Genomic DNA, 19173 nt, shown 5'->3' with positions numbered 1-19173 from the left:
TCTAAAGATGACGATAGCGATTGGTGAAGCGTCTGCATGATGTATTATGTATACACGTACTTTAGAGTGACAGTTATGTATTTAATTAGGATGTTATGTCCTGTAGGTAAAGCGTTTTACATAGCTTAGGAAAAACTTTTGATCTTAATCCACACCAAACACTTAAATTTGCTAATTCTTTGTACGTTAGCATTGATTTTTAAATGTAATATTTAATTGTTAATATCGCATGTGTTTAGTTTAAAATTAAAAAAAACAAAAAACAAACAAATCGGTCTTCAATTAGCAAGAACGCGATTTGTGGATGTATTAAAGTCTCGAAAAGTCTGGAACCACTGTTTTTACATAACCTTCTCTACAATACAATGCAATCTTTGGAAGTAAAGGTGGATATGTGCACGTGCTCTTAAGTTCTGTCCTGCGAACAAAATAATAACTTCATTTTACGCTCGCATTTGTTAGTTAAAAGTAGCCTATACTTTTTAGTACAAAATAGTTGCGTGAAAAAGACCATAAGTTCCATAGATTGTACTGTGATTTTTATATAGAGCAGCAGAGACACTTAAGTGTCTGCATTTTTATTTCATTCATTTTAAACATTCATTTTTGAAACAAAAATCATTTGATTGAGCGGTATTTGGCCATCTGACAGGCAGCATACTTATCGACGATCACTGTCTTTTTCAAGTGTAATTCTAAATATGGAAACACGTTTCCAAAGAAGCAGAATCAGTCAGTAATACTTGATTCTATTTGAATAAGGGACTGACGATGCCAATAGGTAAAATATAATTTTCTACTTACAATGCAGAAGGAGTGATAAAGTGATACGCTTTGTGGGTCGTAAAACCGTTAAAACCAAACCTGGTCAAAGCAGAATAGCTTCCCATATCTAACAAAATGAGGCACAACGGGTTGAGATAAAAATGATTTATTCAACATAATTTAAATACATTTTTACAAACTAATTTTGACGTGATTGCTCACCTGACCAAAATAACCAATCATTCATTTCAACTTCTGGCACCTTCGTCATCGGGCTAACGACGTCACCACCGTCACACGACACACCAAATATGGTTGTAGAAACTGGATTTCCATTGCAAGGCTAAACATGAAAAAGTGATTAAATCTAACTTACCATTTTTTAACCGTAACAGTTTGTTTATTTGTTTTGTAGCTATTATTGTTTAATTTTTTTGACAGAAATATACTAAATCTTCGGTCTACACATCGTTTTATTGTTTCGTAAGCCATTTAAAGAGCTGATATCAGTTGAAAATCACCAAAAACATTTGATTTTCTAGTTTTTTCGAGCTGTTCATTTTTTGTCATAACAGTTATAACTAGTGATGCACCGAACCGGCCTAAAAAACTTCGGGCCGAAACCGAATATTCGGCCGAATCAGGCCGAACCTAAAATCTTCGTTTCTATGGATATTTTCAACTGAACCTTGTGTCGTTGATACGAGTGAATTGAATTATGACAAATAAAAATCACTTTCACAATGCGGAAGCTTTATACCAAACTTGTAATATTTTGCAGACACCGTGAAAAATTAGTTAATTTATGACGTTTTGTTTTGGCGAAAATGACAGTTTAGGCATTAATTCTATGTAATCAGAAAGTTCGGTTTCGGCCGAATTTTCAAAATAGTTCGGGCCGAAACTTGGAAAAACATCGTATTCGGCCGAAATATTTCGGCCAACCGAAACTTCGGTGCATCACTAGTTATAACTGTTATGACAAAAAATGAACACCTCGAAAAATAAGATTGAAGCGGAACCGAAATAATAGTATGTTGACAGAAAGTACCTTGCTTAAAGGCACTGGTTGAAATGACGTGTTTTCGAGAAGCACGTGAGTAAAACTGTTGTAGATTCCATCACCAATAAAGTAGGACACTGAGTCTACGAAAAAGAATGCAACTTTTGTTTGTATATTTACCCCAATGATATAAGAATATCAAAAAATGTTGTATAAAATGTGTACTGAAAATTCTTGAGTCTCAAAAAAGGTGGAACCACAGTAGAAAACGGATCTCTACCTCATGGATAATGCGGATTGAAGCAAATTCATAACGCTTTATAATACGCTGTAGCTATTTAATCATGATCCACAAAATGTACCCTCCACTTTTTGCGCGGCCCATAACGTCTTAACGTTGCGCAGATATTTCTGGCTTGATGATCGTTCAGTGCAATTGTGTCGCTATGTGTTCTTTCACCAAGCGAAATAAACTCTCAACCTATAATCCCGAATTTACAACCCTGTCGCCTTAAATAACTCAATGTAACTTATTATGTTATACACAGTACCCTCTGTTATTTTCCTCTTCCCAATGACATTGGTGACGAGAGAATATGCACCACCGGGAAAGAACCTTCCAGGCTCAGCGATAATCTTTACGCCACATCCTACTGGAAAGTTTTTGTCTAAACTTTCGCGCACCACATTCGCCATCTGAAAATGAAAAATCTTTGTTCATTTTCGTTACCATCATTTGGGAATAAAAACCATAGCAAGGCTATCCGACTTGAATGTAAGAAAGATTATTTTGACGAATTAGGTCGAAAGTTCCTATTTTAGTCATACAATACATTAAACATGTCAAGCTGAAGTTTGTAAGCGAAATGTCAATGCTATTTCAAAATTATAAATAATTAGCCGTTAGAAAAACTTGAGAAACCTCGGGTAAGGCCAAGGATGCCATACCCCTGTTTCTAGGATTTGTATTTTTTACAAAGAAAATCTCATTGCTGACACAAAAGCACCATAATTACATAATTTGTCATTAAATGTTTAAATCCACTCAACTGTCTTTTATCTCTTGATCGTTGACACGATGGCTGTGCACAAAGTTATGTTGTTTCTCGCCATGCGCAAAGTTAAGGGGTTGAAATTACTGCTTTAATGCATTTGGTATATCAGTTATCTAGAACGCAGGCGAAAAGTCCAACTTACATGTTCGAACGTATATATCGACTCGTCAAATTTGGTGGCAGGAAATCCACCACCAATATCGAGTAGGTCAAAATTGTAACCAATTTCTTTGGCAAAGTCAAAGAGGTTTCTCGCATTTTCGATTGCTGTCTCATAGGACTTGAGGCCTGGGCTACCGCTGCCAACGTGGAAACTGAAAACAATTTCTGATATTAAATAGTTTTGCTATTAGAACCTACAAATTGTCAAAAATTTATCAGCAAAAAACTGGCAAATGAATATGCAAACATAAAGTTACTGGAATTTTTACAGATCAGTCTTTACCTGTTTTATTTTTTTGCTTATGTGTTAAATGCATCTGCAGCTTTTTATTTAAGTAGAACTGAAGAAATAAAAACTAAAAAAAAAAAATTTGATTTAATCCCTAATATTTGCTTCCACGAAGAGATTTTGTACAAGGCGAATTAACACTATTTTGGCCTTAATATATGACAAGACGTGCAGATTATAGTTAACAAAGGGTATCACCTCGAAGAGGCTTGTAGACCTTATCACTCTGTTTTTTTGACTAACCTTACTCCAACAACATTCATCTTAAGATCGTAGGCTTTTTGAATCAGGATCTTGGCATAGTCCACCGTTGCACCAAACTTACTTCCAAACGTAACCCTCGCTTCCTTGTCGTCGGAACGGATACGAACCACAAGTCTGCACAAGTTGTGACAATGAATTTATGTTTCAGAATATATTTTTGGTAATATATATAATGTATGAATTATTTCTATCACTTTACGCCAGGTCTATAAAATTCGCACGCCAGAATCAAGCCGGTTTCAAAAGCATTCTACATTTGGTAAACCATAGGCTCGGTGGGATTTGAACCCACGACAGGAGTCATTTCGAGACTCTTCCATTGCCAACCAAGGCATACAAACTCGGTCTTAAACACGCCGAAAGTTAAAGCACATGGCAAGTTGCCTGTCTCGATGCCGCAAATGTTGGTTTTGTTGTAAGCAATCGCCAGCTTGATGATTAATCAGATAAGATGAACATACATTCATATTCACTTCAGAAGTCTCATTTTTATTATACCACAATCAACTTTTGTCAATATTATTCTACTATATTCAAAAATCACCTTGCATTTGGAAAATATTTCTTTACTTTATGAATCTCCTCTTCGTTGTCAAATGTCATCGGATAAACTCCCTTCTCTTTTGCGAAGGTGATATATGAGCTAAACTTGCAAGTATGTGAATAGATGATTCGATCTTTAGATGCCCCAAGATTCAACACCATGGCTATTTCGTTCTGAGAGCAATTAAATTATATTTGTTTTCATTAACAATAGCGTCTTCTTTTTAGCTTACAACAATATGCCTGATGATTTTTTTCTGATCTTTTTCATTTTTCCCTTGGTTCGATATGGTTTTACAATCACTGTTGTCATCATAAGTTTTAGAGGGAGTTATGCTTTACTTAAAGACGCAAGTGATGTCGTGTTATCGAGTTACTGACAATACTGACGATCCATGACGCAAGAAATATAAGAAAAATACCTTGCTTGCGCAGTCGAATCCACAGCCGAGTGCAGCCAAAGTTGAAATCACAGGTTGAAGGGAATTTGCCTTCACTGCATAGTAAACTTCAACACGAGGAAGCTCATTCTTCCATCTCTTGTATTGATCCAAAATCCAACCCACGTCGCAAACAAAGAACGACTCGTCCCAATCCTACATAAGACATATCAATATTGTCAAGTTAGACACATTTTGCGGATTGAAAGCACGAATGTCTGTTTAAATAATTGAGATGCTTTTGGTTGATAAAATGAGTACGGTTTTTAGCGGACTTTGGTTGTCGTGCTTAGCCATGTGTCGTAATAAGCTGTAAAAGATGTAACGACTTTCAAGTTTGTAGAGCTCTTCTGGCAAATCTAATTTTATTCCGATGTTTAAACAGGTCCTATATAGCAGGGGTCCGCAAATACTTTTTGGCGCGACTCTAAAAAACTGACTCTAAATTCTCGCGACCCAAGCATCAAGTCCGTGGAAAATGCAAATCAACTAAATCAATATAAAGACTGTTATTATGCTATTGTCAGTTGCTTTTTTCACATAAAACAGTAGGTAAACGAACGTATTTATTCTAACAAATGAGAACTGTGGGCTCTGTGTTGAGAACACAGCTAACCAGAAAACGCATGCTTGCATAGGTGCGATTAACTTTTTGCATTGTTACATAGACTATATGTCACAGTTATGTAGTTATACGTAACAATGCAGTAATGATTAAACGGTTGAAAAAAAGCTGAAATTCATTAATGCTCTAGATGCGATGCTTATATTCTTGGGAAATTTAAAATATTTCGCGACCCAGACTGGAAGGTCTCGCGACCCAAATTTGGGTCGCGACCCACTATTTGCGGACCCCTGCTATATAGGACGTCGAAACGTCGGAATAAAATTACATTTGCCAGAAGAGCTCTACAAACTTGATATTATGCCTGGTAGCAATAGCTAATATATGTGATGAATTTGCCAAAACCAGTATTTTATCACACGCTTAGAAATCTTGCGTGGCGCACTGGTGCTGTGGATTTTTTTGCGTTCGTGCCTTTTAACCTGAAAATTTGATCGTACCGTGTGTCTACAAGGGCTAACAGAAGAAACTAAAATTGCAATAATTGCCACAAAATTCAATGTCATTGTAACTAATGAATATGTTAAACATAGGCATTATCAACAAAGTCTTGTAAAATTAACAGTTTTTTTGCAACATAGCCAAAATGACTTTACTTATTTTCAAACTGTGCCTCAATGCCTAAACAGGATTAATTTCAAAGATCACAATGTGAGAGTAGACTGATCTTTTAGCAAAGAATAGTCTACATTGCTTAAAAAACTCGTAAGTTGTCATTTATGTTTGGTTAACGCCATGGCCTTCTGCGTGTTTAGTTCGCTACTGGGCTTATTACAAAGCATGTTTCAATTGTACTGTTGTTACCTCATTTTGCCGGTTTTGCTCAGTCACCTTTCGAGCAAATTCGATGCAAGTTGTTCCATCAGGCACCACAACCACCGACTGCTCAAGTGGCTGATGGTGCGGCGCAGCTAGAAAATTTTCTTGACTCATGTTTGTTTAAGAAAAGACAGGGCTAAGTCCAGTCAAGTATTGTACTGAACAAGGTCTTGGAAATCGGTTTAGGTTTATAACGACACAGCGCTAATGATACAGTTTGGTTATTAGCAGTTGATCAGAATTTAAGTTGCATCTAAACAGCAACTTCCATCCAGCTTTTTTGCCAAAGGTCTTACAACTAAAGCCACACATAAATAATCAAAATGATCAACATAATTTAAAATCAAAGTAAACAGCACCATTTCTGCGATCAGTCTACTAAACTTAACTTCGTCTCCTTTGGTAATTTTTACTTTTATTCTCCTTACACCGACGTGTTGAACTTGACTGAGGTTTTACGCAATGTTGGGCAAATGCCGACTTGCTGATTATGCTTCAGCGCCAAGAACATTGGTTAAAACTGTGTGTAATGGGGCAAGAAAATGAGCAAACACACCGGTAAACACACAAAGGACTTTTTAAGTGGCTGCCGAAGTTAAGAAACACTGGGCTAGGGTTACCATATCGGTGTTGGTCAAAGTCCGGACACTTTCAATAATTAACTTTCTCAAAATCAAACTGGCGTCATACTGCGGTTTGCAGGATGTTTTTTTGCATTCTACAAGCCCCAAAACCATTTGTTTGTGAACTAGAAATACTTTCAGGGTGAAAATGTCAAATACATGTTTCCTTATAAGGTAGTCCTTTTCACAAAACTTTACCTTTATGACGATTTGTGAGCTGTTTGAATCATCATAGAAGGGCAATTTTGGTTACTTTAAAACTGCTTGTTCTCAAGTTGCCAAAATACCGGACAACAGGTGTGCAGCGACAACATGCCAATATACCCGCCATATTGTATAGCTTTTCCCACAACGAAATCACAGCCGCGTACAGCAGACTAGAAAAAACAGCTTCCGGTACGTCATAGAATATACACCGCTCTCACGCAATATGCGCCAAGTTCATCCTTACCAATCATTATGCCCTTGGCCGACCATATCGGTAGGAATTCCCCTCACGCATTTGTATACCGCGATTTGGGTAAAAATTTCGTTTTTTATGTTAACGTTTGTATAGGTAGGAGCAAACAAAAGGCCAACCTGCGTAGACTAGGCTGCAAAAATGACAAAGTGTTTGGGTTTAGCTGGAAGTGCCCGCGCGGGCCACCGACCCTTAATTGCCGGCCAACCCAAAATGTCGGCCCTTACCTAAAACCTTCGTGCGGTCATTATACATACCAGGCCGCGTAAAAAGAATTAATTATCCTGCAAATATAAGCCTGTTAGAGCTAAAAGACACATTTGTAATTAATACCGTTTTTGTGAAACATTACGTATAGCCTACCAATAAACTTTTTAAATTAAGTTTTGAATTCTTTTGTACTTTTGCTTTAATTGCTAAGTATGGTTTTCTCTTTAACTACGATTCTATTTGAATAAGAATTTTTGAAATATTTCTGTCGCTGATAACCAAATAAACCACCAATGTAGTCAACGGATTATACAAGAGTGTCAAATTATGTTTCTCAAACACTCGCAACACAGATGGCGAATGTTAGGGACGTTTTTATGCTACTGGCACTTAACCTGTCTTAAGTCAACAAAAATTGAATTCGAGCAGAGCAATACCTGGTCAGTTGAAACTAGAATTTATGTTTCATAACTCTGACCAAATACCATAAACACTGCATTTGCTTTCACGTGGTCTAGATTCAACTGCAATGAAAATGGTGCCAACGCTGGCCAGGAAAGAGCTCAGCTATATTACATGAAACATTACACAAAAACTTTGTGTGTGAGGTGTTGTCAAAACGTTTTGTGGTAAGTTTAAAACGGAAGCACAGCGCTGATACAGTTCAGTGTACATCGAACCATAGAAATCTTATATTGGTTTGCAAATCAGTAATTGTTTTCGCAGTCAGTTTTTTATGATCGGAGCTGGCCTTAGTATTTGTTCTGCACAAAAACAGGAATCATTGCGTTAACTTTGGAAATTAAATAAAGAAACGTACAATATATGGAAAAAGATGGATGCAATTTGGGCTAAATTTCTTTTCTCGTTTTTGGTGGATCAACGATGGATGTTCGCTTAATTTCTGAAGTTCTGACCTGAAAAACAAAAGCTTGTGTTTTCACAATGATTCAAGTTAGACCAACGGTTCCTGTTCAGGAAGGAAATCCTTTCCAGCAGTAAAAAAATTTGAAACTTTTTAGGTGCTAATTGACTTTCATGTATGTTGATAAGACCCAATCCTAAATTATCTTTGTTTGGGTGAAGTTCCACTTTGTGGTATACCAGAATGGATTAACATTTTTAATCTATTAATTGACTAATTTGCCAAAAAAGGTTGGGAACTTCCATACGTTAGACTAAGTATTTTGTGTGTCACGGATTTTTTTCTATTACCAGGTTTTTGATACTTACAGTTTTGAAGTTGATATAAAGTGGCAAGCTTTGTGGGCGGTGAAGCCATTGAACCCATATTGTTCTACAGTAACACTACTTCCCATTCCTGAAACAACAAATACGGCTTTACATCTACGTTCAATGTTGTGGTTGTGCACTATTTTTAAAACCAAATCAAGACAAACTCACGCAATTTTAGTTAGTCTAAAAGTTAAAGACCTTTTATACTGGTAGAGTCGAGAAAATCATGAATGCATTTTGAAATCTTTCACATAGTTTTTATTTAAAGTAATGATAATCTCATTATTTTTGACAGAAAATTGTTTCATGCTTTTTAATGACAATCTAATTTCAGTCTAGTTTTTGATTATTGTTCAAACTTATGAGGCTAAGTTTTTTTACAAATTGCATTTTGCTTTAATTTCTTACCTTCCCACACTAACCAGTCTGACATATCAACTTCCGGTAGCATTACAGATTCAACAATAACGTCAGTTCCGTCACATGACACCCCGTAAACTGTAGTGGGGCGTGGAGGCTTTTTTGATTCCTGAAATTGGGTTTCATGATATGCTTATTTTGGTTTTATCCTGAGCCTTAACTGAGCGAATGTCATCACAGAAAAAATCATTTCTTTGGGTCCATTTTTTACCTTACTCAAGACAGAAAAGAAATCTTAAATTCAAACACCTGCAAAATCTTTACTTTAGGCACAATCTTAACTCAAAAGAAATCTTGATGTTTGCCACTTGGCAAAATCATTACAACTTGAACTACTTTTAGAGGTAGTGGGTGAAATTCTGTCTTCTCTGTATAGACACGAAGGAAGCTTCCGTAAATGCCGTCTCCGACGTGGTAACAAATTCGATCTGACAAAATGTAATCAAATAAAAGAAAAGTTAATGCCAATCATCCAAAACTGTTGACGTTAAAGCCAAATCGACAAAGTTATGATTAAAAATTTCGCATTAGTTGTTATCTATGCGCTTATCAAGGGGCGTTTAAAATGTTTGTGATTTTAATGACAGTGACATTTAATGACAGACAACGTTATTTCACAACTTACATTTTAAGAAAATATATATGATTTTAAATCGTGTCGTGTGACTAAATGTATTTGATACGAAAGTCGCACTGGGATTTGAACCATTAACCTTACAGGTGCAGAGCTAAAAAGTAATTCTGGTCGATGACTTTAATTTGTTTATGTATAACGAAAACATCTCACCATTTGTCATTTTCTTGCCTGTGACATTGGTAGCAAGTAAATACGCATCTTGAGTAAAAAATTCTTCCAGTGAAGCAATGACCTTAACACCCAAATCCAAGGGAAAATGTATGTCAAGACTTTCACGAATGCAAACAGCTTTCTACAAATACAGAAAACGGCTAATGAACAAAAAAGACTTCGTTATTTAAACAGTTTTACAAGGTAAAACAAATCTATGTTTTTTAAATAAAACAATGTTTTATCAAATGTGTTTTGTTATTGCAGTACTTTTACAACGGAAAGCCTAACGACTAAACTACAAAGTATTTGTCTTTGAAACCAATAAAATAGCAATTGTCAGAATTTTCTTACATTCAATTACATTCAAAACTTACAAAGTATCACAAGCATATGTTTATCTAAACAACGCTTACATTTTCAAACGCGGTTAATGAATCCATCTCTGAAAATCCAAACAATTTTTCCCCAATATCAAAAATCTCAATCCTAAATCCAAGTTCACTTGCAAAGTCAAAAACCTTTCTCGTTTTTTCAATCGTCTGCGAGATCGAACTATTCATCTGGCGTCCGCAACCCGTACATAAACTTAACAAAATTAAGTTTTGGTTAAATCTTAACTGCTTTGCAAGCAAATTATTAAACTGTATGTTTAAAAAAATTGTCTTTAGTCTTTTCCCATGGACTCAGCTACGCTTTACGGTGCTTAGTGTCATTTGGTTACTGCATGACCGACGCTCTAGAATTTGAAACAAATTAATGTTTACACCTTATCCCCAAAATGTTCATGTTGAGATCCATTGTCTTGCGAATAATGTGCTTCGCATTTTCGAACGTTGCTTCAAACTTGTTTTCGCCATTATGTCGTCCGTCATCCGCACAAATGCGAAGCACCAGTCTGTGGATCAAAATTGCATGGTTAAGTTGAGCAACTTATCAAAGTTCAAAAAACACCAGAAACAAAGTTGGTTCATGAACTTGAATTAATACGCATAAGGTTTACCATAGTCTTTATCCACCAAGCAACGTGCTGCAGAGTTGTAAATGGGCCTGAAATTAGAGACTGAACCCGGCCCGAACCCGAATTTTGAGAAGGCCCGAAAGTTTGATTGACAGGGCTAAAATTTAAAGCCTCAGGAAAGACCAAGACAACTAACACAATAGACAATTGGTCTTGAACAATGTTTGTTAGGGCTGTTTGACATTAGGCCCGAACCCCGCCCGACTTACAACTCTGATGAGCTGGGAGATTCTAGTTGAATATATGCCGAATAGCACCTAAAACCCAATGATTACTGCTCTGAAGATCGTATTACAAACTATGTTGTCGAATTGCAGTTATAAAAGATTAGTAGGTAGCGTAATATATGCATCAGTCAGGCAGACAAAGTTGAATTTGTGTCATCCTCAATTTTAGGATTCTACTATAATGCTGGATACACAACCACAGATGCTAAAAAGGGACATGTTTTTCTACTGATCTTGCATTAGCTTATGTATACAGTTATGATCCACATCATAAACCAATATCACACAGAAAGCTATGATTGTCAGTTTAAAGTTATGAGAAAAAAAGACATATTTACTTAGCATTGGGGTAAAACTTTTTGAGTTTTTTGAGTTCTGCTTCGTTGCCAAATGTGATATGTTCAATTCCTTTCTCTTTGCAAAACGAGATGTGAGAAGTGAAGTTACAACCTCGAGACAGTAGACGATCGTTGGTCACCCCGCAAATAAGAACTGTTGATACATCATCCTTGAAAAACGTATTTGCTTAATTGACCCAATACTGCCACCATGAAGAACTAAAAAGAGGCTGTGTGAATAACCTAATGAATTTTTGCAATATGGAACGCAAAGCGTTTAAAACTACAGTTTAAAGTATCATAACACTTATTGTTAGTTTTATTTTTGTCTGTGTTGGGCGGGCAACGCCGCGATGCGTTATGATCACACTGATTTCTCCGTCGAGCTGCCTGTTTTAGGCTCCGTCGAGTTGCCTGTTTTGCAGGTCCGGTTTTAATTTAGTTTAACCAATCAAGGATCTTTGGATAATGTTGTTTACTGTTTTTGCTTGTTTTTTTTTTAAAATAAGTGATTGAGGCTGGATTAGAACCCATAAGCTTGTGAACACAAAGCGGCAATTTGTTAAAAACAACTCTCGGAAAGCAGACCTAACAATGTACACATTGCGATCAATATAATTAAAGCTAGAACAGCTTTTAAGACTAAACAACTTACTTTGCTTGCGCAGTCGAATCCACAGCCGAGTGCAGCCAAGGTTGAAATCACAGGTTGAAGGGAGTTTGCCTTCACTGCATAGTAAACTTCGACACGAGGAAGCTCCTTCTTCCATCTGTTGCATTGATCCAAAATCCAACCCACATCGCAAACAAAGAACGACTCGTCCCAATCCTATATAGCAGATCGGTGCCGTCAATTTAGCCTCAAATGCGAATTTAATTGAAGTGACCTTACATAATTAAGCATATATAAATTTGATTCTGCAATTGAGGGAGGATTTGCGGATGAATAGACGAAATGCAAATTCTTACGTGGAAATTAGGTATTTTGTTTGTGGAATTAATAAGCGCCAGAAGGTAATTCGTCTCCCAAGCTAAAAACAAAGTAAGGAAAAACGGCAGCTTGAAAAGATTTATTTACTAAAAGGCCAAAAACTGCTATTGTTTATGGAAACAAATGGAAAAATGCGAAACTATAGTTAGGAGAAAGCGGACCAGTGGATCTAAAACTTTTTTCCGCTAGCGCCACACTAACAAACTTTAAAAGCTTATTTTCTCAACACATTTTGCAGATTGAAAGCACAAATAGTCTTGTAAAATTAACAGTTTTTACAACACTACTAAAATCAGTCTATGTTTCTGCTTTTCGAATTGTACCTGAGCAGAAATTTTAAGGCACACAGTGTGATATTAGGCTGATTTGGTTGGAAAGAGTAGTCTGCATTGCTTGAAAAAATTCGCAAATTTTCATTGATGTCGGGTTAACGGTTTTCTATTTGTTTTGCTTACTACCGGGCTTATTACAAAGCATGTTTTAAGTGTACTGTACCTCATTTTGCCGGTTTTTCTCAGTCACCTTTCGAGCAAATTCGATGCAAGTTGTTCCATCAGGCACCACAACCACCGACTGTTTGAGCGGTTGATGGTGCGGCGCAGCTAGAAACTTTTCTTGGCTCATGTTTGTTTAAGAAAACACAGGGCTGAGTCCAGTCAAGTATTGCATTAAACAAGGTCTTGGAAATTGGCGCTAGGTTTATAACAACAACGACACAATGCTATGATACGATTTTGGTGTTATTTTATTAGATATTCATTACAATGTGATTTGCATTTAAGCAGCAACTTTCATCCAATTTAGTTACAAAGTTACAATACAACTTATTAAAGCCACACATAAACCACTAGAATGTTCAACCTGATTTAAAATCAAATTGAACAACACCACTTCTGCGATCAGTCTACTTGCCCTAACTTCGCCTACTTCAGTATTTTTACTTTTATTCTCCTTACACCGACAAATGTTCAATTTGGCTGAGGTTTCACTCTCATAGCGCTTAATTACTCAATGTTGGGCGAATGCAAACTTGCTGTTCTGCAGCTTTAACAACATGGCTTAAAACTTGTGTGTCAGGTAGCGAAAACATGCGCCGGTAAACACCAGCAAACACGCAACTAGGGTTACCCCATCGGTGTAGGCCAACATCCTGATACTTTCAATAATTAACTTTCTCAAAATCAAACTGGCGTCATACTGCGTTTTACAGGATGTATTTTTTGCATTCTACAAGCCCCAAAACCATTTGTTTGTAAACTAGCAATACTCCCATGGTGAAAACGTTGTAGATTTTTTCCTTATGACGGTAGTCTTTTATCAAGGGAGGTTTCCTTGATTTTACTGCTGACGAGACTGGTTAACTAACAACGAAAAGTAGAAAACGTTTTGTAGTGGCATTTCATTTGAAATTTCAAAACGGCTTTGTGGGTCCCAGCGTTTTTTCTACTATATGAAGTTGGTCCGAATAGTTCTTAGAGTGGTAAAGATTTGCTACCCCTGCGTTAGACTAAGCATTTTGTGTGTCATGGATTATTTTCTTTTAACAACTGTTAGATACTTTGAACCCATATTGTTCCACAGTAACACTACTTCCCATTCCTGAAACAACAAATACGGCTTTACATGCGTTCAATGTTGCGCGTAATTTCAAATTCAAGATCAAGACAATTCAAGCAAGTTTAGTTAGTTTAAAAGTTGTAAACCGTTTATACTGGTATAGTCGAGAAAATCATGAATGCATTTTGAAGTCTTTTACATAGTTTTTATTTAAAGTAATGATAATCTTATTAATTTTCGACAGAAAATTACTTTATGCTTTTTAATGACAATTTAATTTTCAGTCTAGTTTTTGATTATTGTTCAAACTCATGATGTAGTATTTTTTCTCCACTTTTTTGCTTCAATTTCTTACCTTCCCACACTAACCAGTCTGACATATCAACTTCCGGTAGCATTACAGATTCAACAATGATGTCAGTTCCGTCACATGACACCCCGTAAACTGTAGTGGGGCGTGGCGTTTTTTTAGATTCCTAAAATTGGGTTTCATGAAATGCTTAATTTGCTTTTATGCTGAGCTATACGCAAGCAAACGTTTTCACAGACCAACGCTTCTCCAAGCACATCTTTTACTCCAGTGGTCGGGAACCATGAGGGTTTGTTACCGGGACACATAAAACTTACATCAGTTGCACCCGTTTATAAACACTTGAGCCACATAAAAGTTTGATAAAAAGGTGCACAGCATTTTAGCGAGGTGGAAATAACCTGCTTGTGGATATGGAGGACAAGTGACGATCAACAGCAAAATTATACAACAACTACAAACAATTACAAGATAACGCGCTAAATCAATAAACACAATAAGTCTATTTAGTATTGAAAGTACAGAGGAACCAGCATTGAATCAACATTCATTTCAGGTTGACGTTGTCAAAAAAAAATATTCAAGTAACACAAGTCCATCCCTTGCTGTACCAAGTACTTCCGGGTTCTTAAGTTTGTTACACGTTTAAACAATAAAGCATGTCGCTTTTTATGTCTTTTTGGGCCGGTATATTCGTCATTAGGATATCTTCGTGTCATAGGAAACATACAAAAGATTGAAACGAAAACAAGTTGTGCACTCAAAAATTAATGAAATCCTTTAATGAAAGCGTGCCACAACTCAAGACATAATAAAAGTAACCTGAGCTTATAAAATATTTCTAAATGTAAACAAATTACATCGCCTTCATGCAATCAACTATTTTCGCGTCACAAATTAACAGAGTTGCCAAGTGACTCACAAAACGATTTGTCGGATAAATTTCCGTTGTGCGGTGGCTTTGTGACAATGACGCAATTTCGCACTTTCGAATGCTAAAAACTAAAACGTGACGAGAAATGGTTTTACCCTGATCGTGATGTAACGTCTCATTCGTTTTGAAATTAATTAAATTATTATACCCCAACACATAGCTTTTTTTGGTTTGTGAAGTGTTAAATACCGATAAATATATTGCTGAACGAACGAGTATTGCCGTTTTGTCGAAAGAGCAACACTTGCATGTAAATACCTATGCCTTTGCGTTTAGCTTTCACGTGTTTAATGGCGTTTTCTTATGTGTTAAAAAAGACCTGATAAAAACCAAAATAATTTCTTTGTAGACTGGTGCTAAAAATGTATTGGAAATCAAAACGCAAATGAAAGCATTTGAACTAGGTGTGGGCTACCGGAATTTTGAGTTGTTATAGAAAACGATGCATTCAAAAACACGTTACCTATGGACAAGTCGAAACTTAGTATACGCAAAACAAATACTTGAAACAGAAAAGTTCAATTCGATTTCTGTTCTTTTGATTGAAACAATCAAGAAAAGTTTTACGTACCATATTATGTTGTATAAAAAGCACAAAAGTTACAAAAACAGAATTAGGAACACCATACACGGAGAGTAACTTAATAAACATAACTGACAAAGAAATTGTGTATGTAGATTACATTATGCAGACTGTTGTCATCATCAGTGTAGGTTGTCAATCGAGCCGAAGAACACGGCATATAAAGCACTTAGGAAAAAAGGTGAATCTTCATAATGTATTCTATATACACGAGTTCTTTGGCAGTTATGTTTATGATCACAAAAACACAGTTTAGTAGATTGTTCGCTGCTCACACAAAGGCTGAAACCAAGAAATGCAAGCATAGTCCACAACCGTAAGATTGAGCGATCGTTGCATCAGGCCACAGTCCGCATTGTAAAAGGAGAAAATCATGTTATCCGGTTCTCCACTTTGAAAGTCAGTGTTGGATAAAGTTGATATCGTACCGTCGACAAATCTCCAGGTTCCCTCGCTTCTTATGTCACTGATTCCTACCCAATACGCGACTTCGGGACGACTTTCAAGAAATCTTTTGACGTATCTTTAAAAGCAAAAACTTTAGAATGGAAAAAGATCATAAAACGTTAGTAGCCAGACAAGAGAAAGGTTTTCCTCGGATGGTTCTTATAACTTTGCGGTTGAAACAATACCGTTTTAGCTATTTTTGGTTCTGCTGCCATACGTTTTCCATTTATCCACCATTTAAGTCGCGCTTTATAATACGTCTCAGCGAATCCCAGCGCTTATGTCGCCATATATGATCTCTTTGCGGGAAGAAATCAACTCAGCTTTAACGTTTTAACAAAATCAGCTGTAAGTAACCAACAGCACAAACAAACAAAAAAGGCGTTGTAAATGTTGTAAAAATTGTAAAAATTAAAAAAGGTGATATAGCTAGCACAGCTTTTTCGTGTGTTTAGCAAGTTTATGGGTTATTTTTGAAAACAAATTCAAAAACCACGATTCAACAGCCTAAACGTCAAAAAATACAGTTTAACAAAAAACATATTTAACTTTTTTTACCTTCGAGCGGTTGTATTTCGAATACCCCAAGCAGCCAAAAAAACGTGACGTTGCAATGGTACTTTCCAAAAATTAGTCAACCCAATTTAAACAGTGCAACAACAAAAAGAATTGAATTTGCAATTTGACGTTCATTTGTTGCTATAAACGCTAATATTGGATACTGAATTTCTGTTAGTTCAACAACGAGTCCATCTTTTCCTGTAAACAAAAACGACTTTTAAGTGCTGTTTTCCATTTATAATTGCAGTTTAAAAAAAAAGATCTGACACAATGCGACTTATTTGCATAGCAAAGCTGCAGAGCTGTAAGCGGCCATAAACCCGAAAGTACAAACCCATTTTTTAATCGGTGCCAGACTGAGGCCCGCAACTTTATACGCCTCAAGGTAAAATGGGACACTAATGGGACCTATAGTGTTAAGTCAGGCCCGATTAAGTCCAGTTTCTCAAGCTTAAACCCAAAACCGGTTCGACATATAACTAAGCATAACTTGTTATTCTTTGAATGTGTTTTCAAATGTGTAATAAAGAAAACATTAAAAAAGACGAGAAATTGTTCCAATTCACTTTCGGGTTTACGTTTTTTTGAGTGACAAAAACGTTTCATTTGAGGCAGCACAATTTTCAATTTGTTTACAGTGTTCCCTTTGATTTTGTTCCGAAGAATTGATGTAAGACGTAAAGCTTCAGTTAACCATTAAAACAAGGTTTAGTCCTTGCGAAAGTGTTCACGCATTTGCACATAGTGGACCATAGTCAAACAATCGCCTTTTTTGTTACTAGTGATGGATAAATGTAGCATTGGTCGGTACAGGATACTCATATATTTTGCACATAATTTTACAATACTACAATTGCACAAACTGCTGACTTTAAATTAGATTGCAGAACGACCATCATCTCCTTTGGTGACCCCGGGGTTAGAACGTTTTCGTACACTTGTAAAACTAGAATTTACTTAATAGGTTTAAATGTGGCAAATATAGTTTTACTTGTTGAAATTTGTTTATGATAGATCGTTATCGTTGCCGGAAAAATAAACTGTCCAAAAATGAATTAGCGCAGACGAACCTTACTCTTACTTTACCGCTAGAAGACGCAGTTGAGCACAATAATGCTGCGTTTTAATGAAACAAAATCAAAAAATAAGTGTGAATTGAAAACATGATATTTAATCAGTTGACAATAGATAAAAAGATAAAATATTACATATTCTGCTTGGAGCAATGGTTTACTAACAAAATCCACGCAATGATTTCGGTTAAGTCGAAAATGATTTTCAATACTTGACATAGGTAGCTACTAGCTACCAAGTATTCCCATACGACAGGGAATAGGCTAAACTAAATATGGCCTGCGATGGGATTCGAACCCATGACAAGAGCCTTTCAGGAGATCGGGAAACTGGCTTGGTTCAGTATTACGTCTTCAACAGACCTAGCGTATACTATGGTTTTATGTATGAGTGTGACTTTATTTCTAATTTGCAAGGACGCTTAAGGCTGATGACAGTTATAAATGTCTGTTCGGCATTGCTGGCTGTTATTTCAATACACTATTAGAATATAAGTGTTTTTTGATTCCCAAGCGGCTATGATGTTAATGCTTTAAGTCAACCCTTTACCTGTACAGTGATAGTGTGGTATTTCAGACAATTCGCCAAAACATATTCGAGTGCACCAACGGTCCTCTGGTCTTTTATGTACAATATGTGCACATGATTGTCACTTGACTTTCAACACTGGAGAGCATTAAAATCAAACATGAAAAAAAATCTACAACAATATCATCGTCTGAAACATCGACAGACCCAAATGTCCGTAAGCTCGCAAAAAGGCTTTGCTGGGGTGATTTAAGCAAGAGGCAAGTGCCTTGTCACAAATATTCAATACCGACTGCTTGTTTTCAAAGGTATTTATTGAAATTGTCAGGAATTCGGCCCACTTAGATATGGTAACCCTAACATAGCGGCCCTTGTTTATTATTACAACTCATTCAAGCGTAATTCCGTCCATAGAGGATAAATACGAAATCAAATTACATGCGCATGCTGGTCCGGTCATCCGCTTTGAGAGAGAGAAAAGAGAGAAGTCTGTCGCAAGCCCATCGCCTTTTTTCCCGTGTTGCAATGTGCCAGAACTTGATCAAACAGAAGAAGGGCAACGGTGTCGGAGATCGATTGATCGGCGGGCACGGGGACGCATTCTGTCGTTCCCTGTCGAATGGATTTACACATGCCAGTTTAAAAGGCACTGCAGGGGTGTTACTTGCCAGCTTCATCTGTGTAGAGCAGTTAGTTTTTTTAGTCAGTTGTTTTTGGTTTATGGAACACTGCTTAAAACATTTAATGTGCTCTCTACCGCCGGACTCTTTGATCTAGGGGTAGTTTAATGTGTTGGAGTGCAGTTTTAGGAAACGCTATAAGTAAGAAATACGAGAATAAGAAATTCTGTTTGTGTCCCATTGTGCAGTATATTATTCGTTTCAAATGGCAAGCAGATGTG

The 19173-nt window shown here is 36.5% G+C and overlaps 2 protein-coding genes across 2 annotated transcripts; both read right to left on the bottom strand.

The window, feature by feature from the left end:
• Positions 1–287: 287 nt before the first annotated feature.
• On the bottom strand, positions 288–12902 carry LOC145204647 (ornithine decarboxylase-like). The gene is made up of 10 exons (XM_080077237.1): positions 12774–12902; positions 11943–12116; positions 11288–11457; positions 10471–10599; positions 10118–10289; positions 9702–9843; positions 9242–9342; positions 8903–9023; positions 805–892; positions 288–418 (listed from the first exon to the last, which is right to left on the bottom strand). The coding sequence occupies exons 1-10, from the start codon at positions 12900–12902 to the stop codon at positions 310–312; spliced, it is 1335 nt and encodes a 444-aa protein (XP_079933363.1). The 3' UTR covers positions 288–309.
• On the bottom strand, positions 2264–6079 carry LOC145204529 (antizyme inhibitor 2-like). The gene is made up of 6 exons (XM_080077119.1): positions 5951–6079; positions 4504–4677; positions 4083–4255; positions 3518–3652; positions 2966–3137; positions 2264–2464 (listed from the first exon to the last, which is right to left on the bottom strand). Exons 1-6 carry the CDS (start codon positions 6077–6079, stop codon positions 2264–2266), a joined length of 984 nt encoding a protein of 327 aa, XP_079933245.1.
• Positions 12903–19173: the final 6271 nt, after the last annotated feature.

This window comes from Phallusia mammillata, chromosome 8 (genome assembly GCF_965637545.1).
Source record: "Phallusia mammillata chromosome 8, kaPhaMamm4.hap1.1, whole genome shotgun sequence".
NCBI classification, from domain to species: domain Eukaryota; kingdom Metazoa; phylum Chordata; class Ascidiacea; order Phlebobranchia; family Ascidiidae; genus Phallusia; species Phallusia mammillata.
The sequence above is the reverse complement of the archived record's forward strand: the minus strand, read 5'-3'. Positions and strand labels throughout refer to the sequence as shown.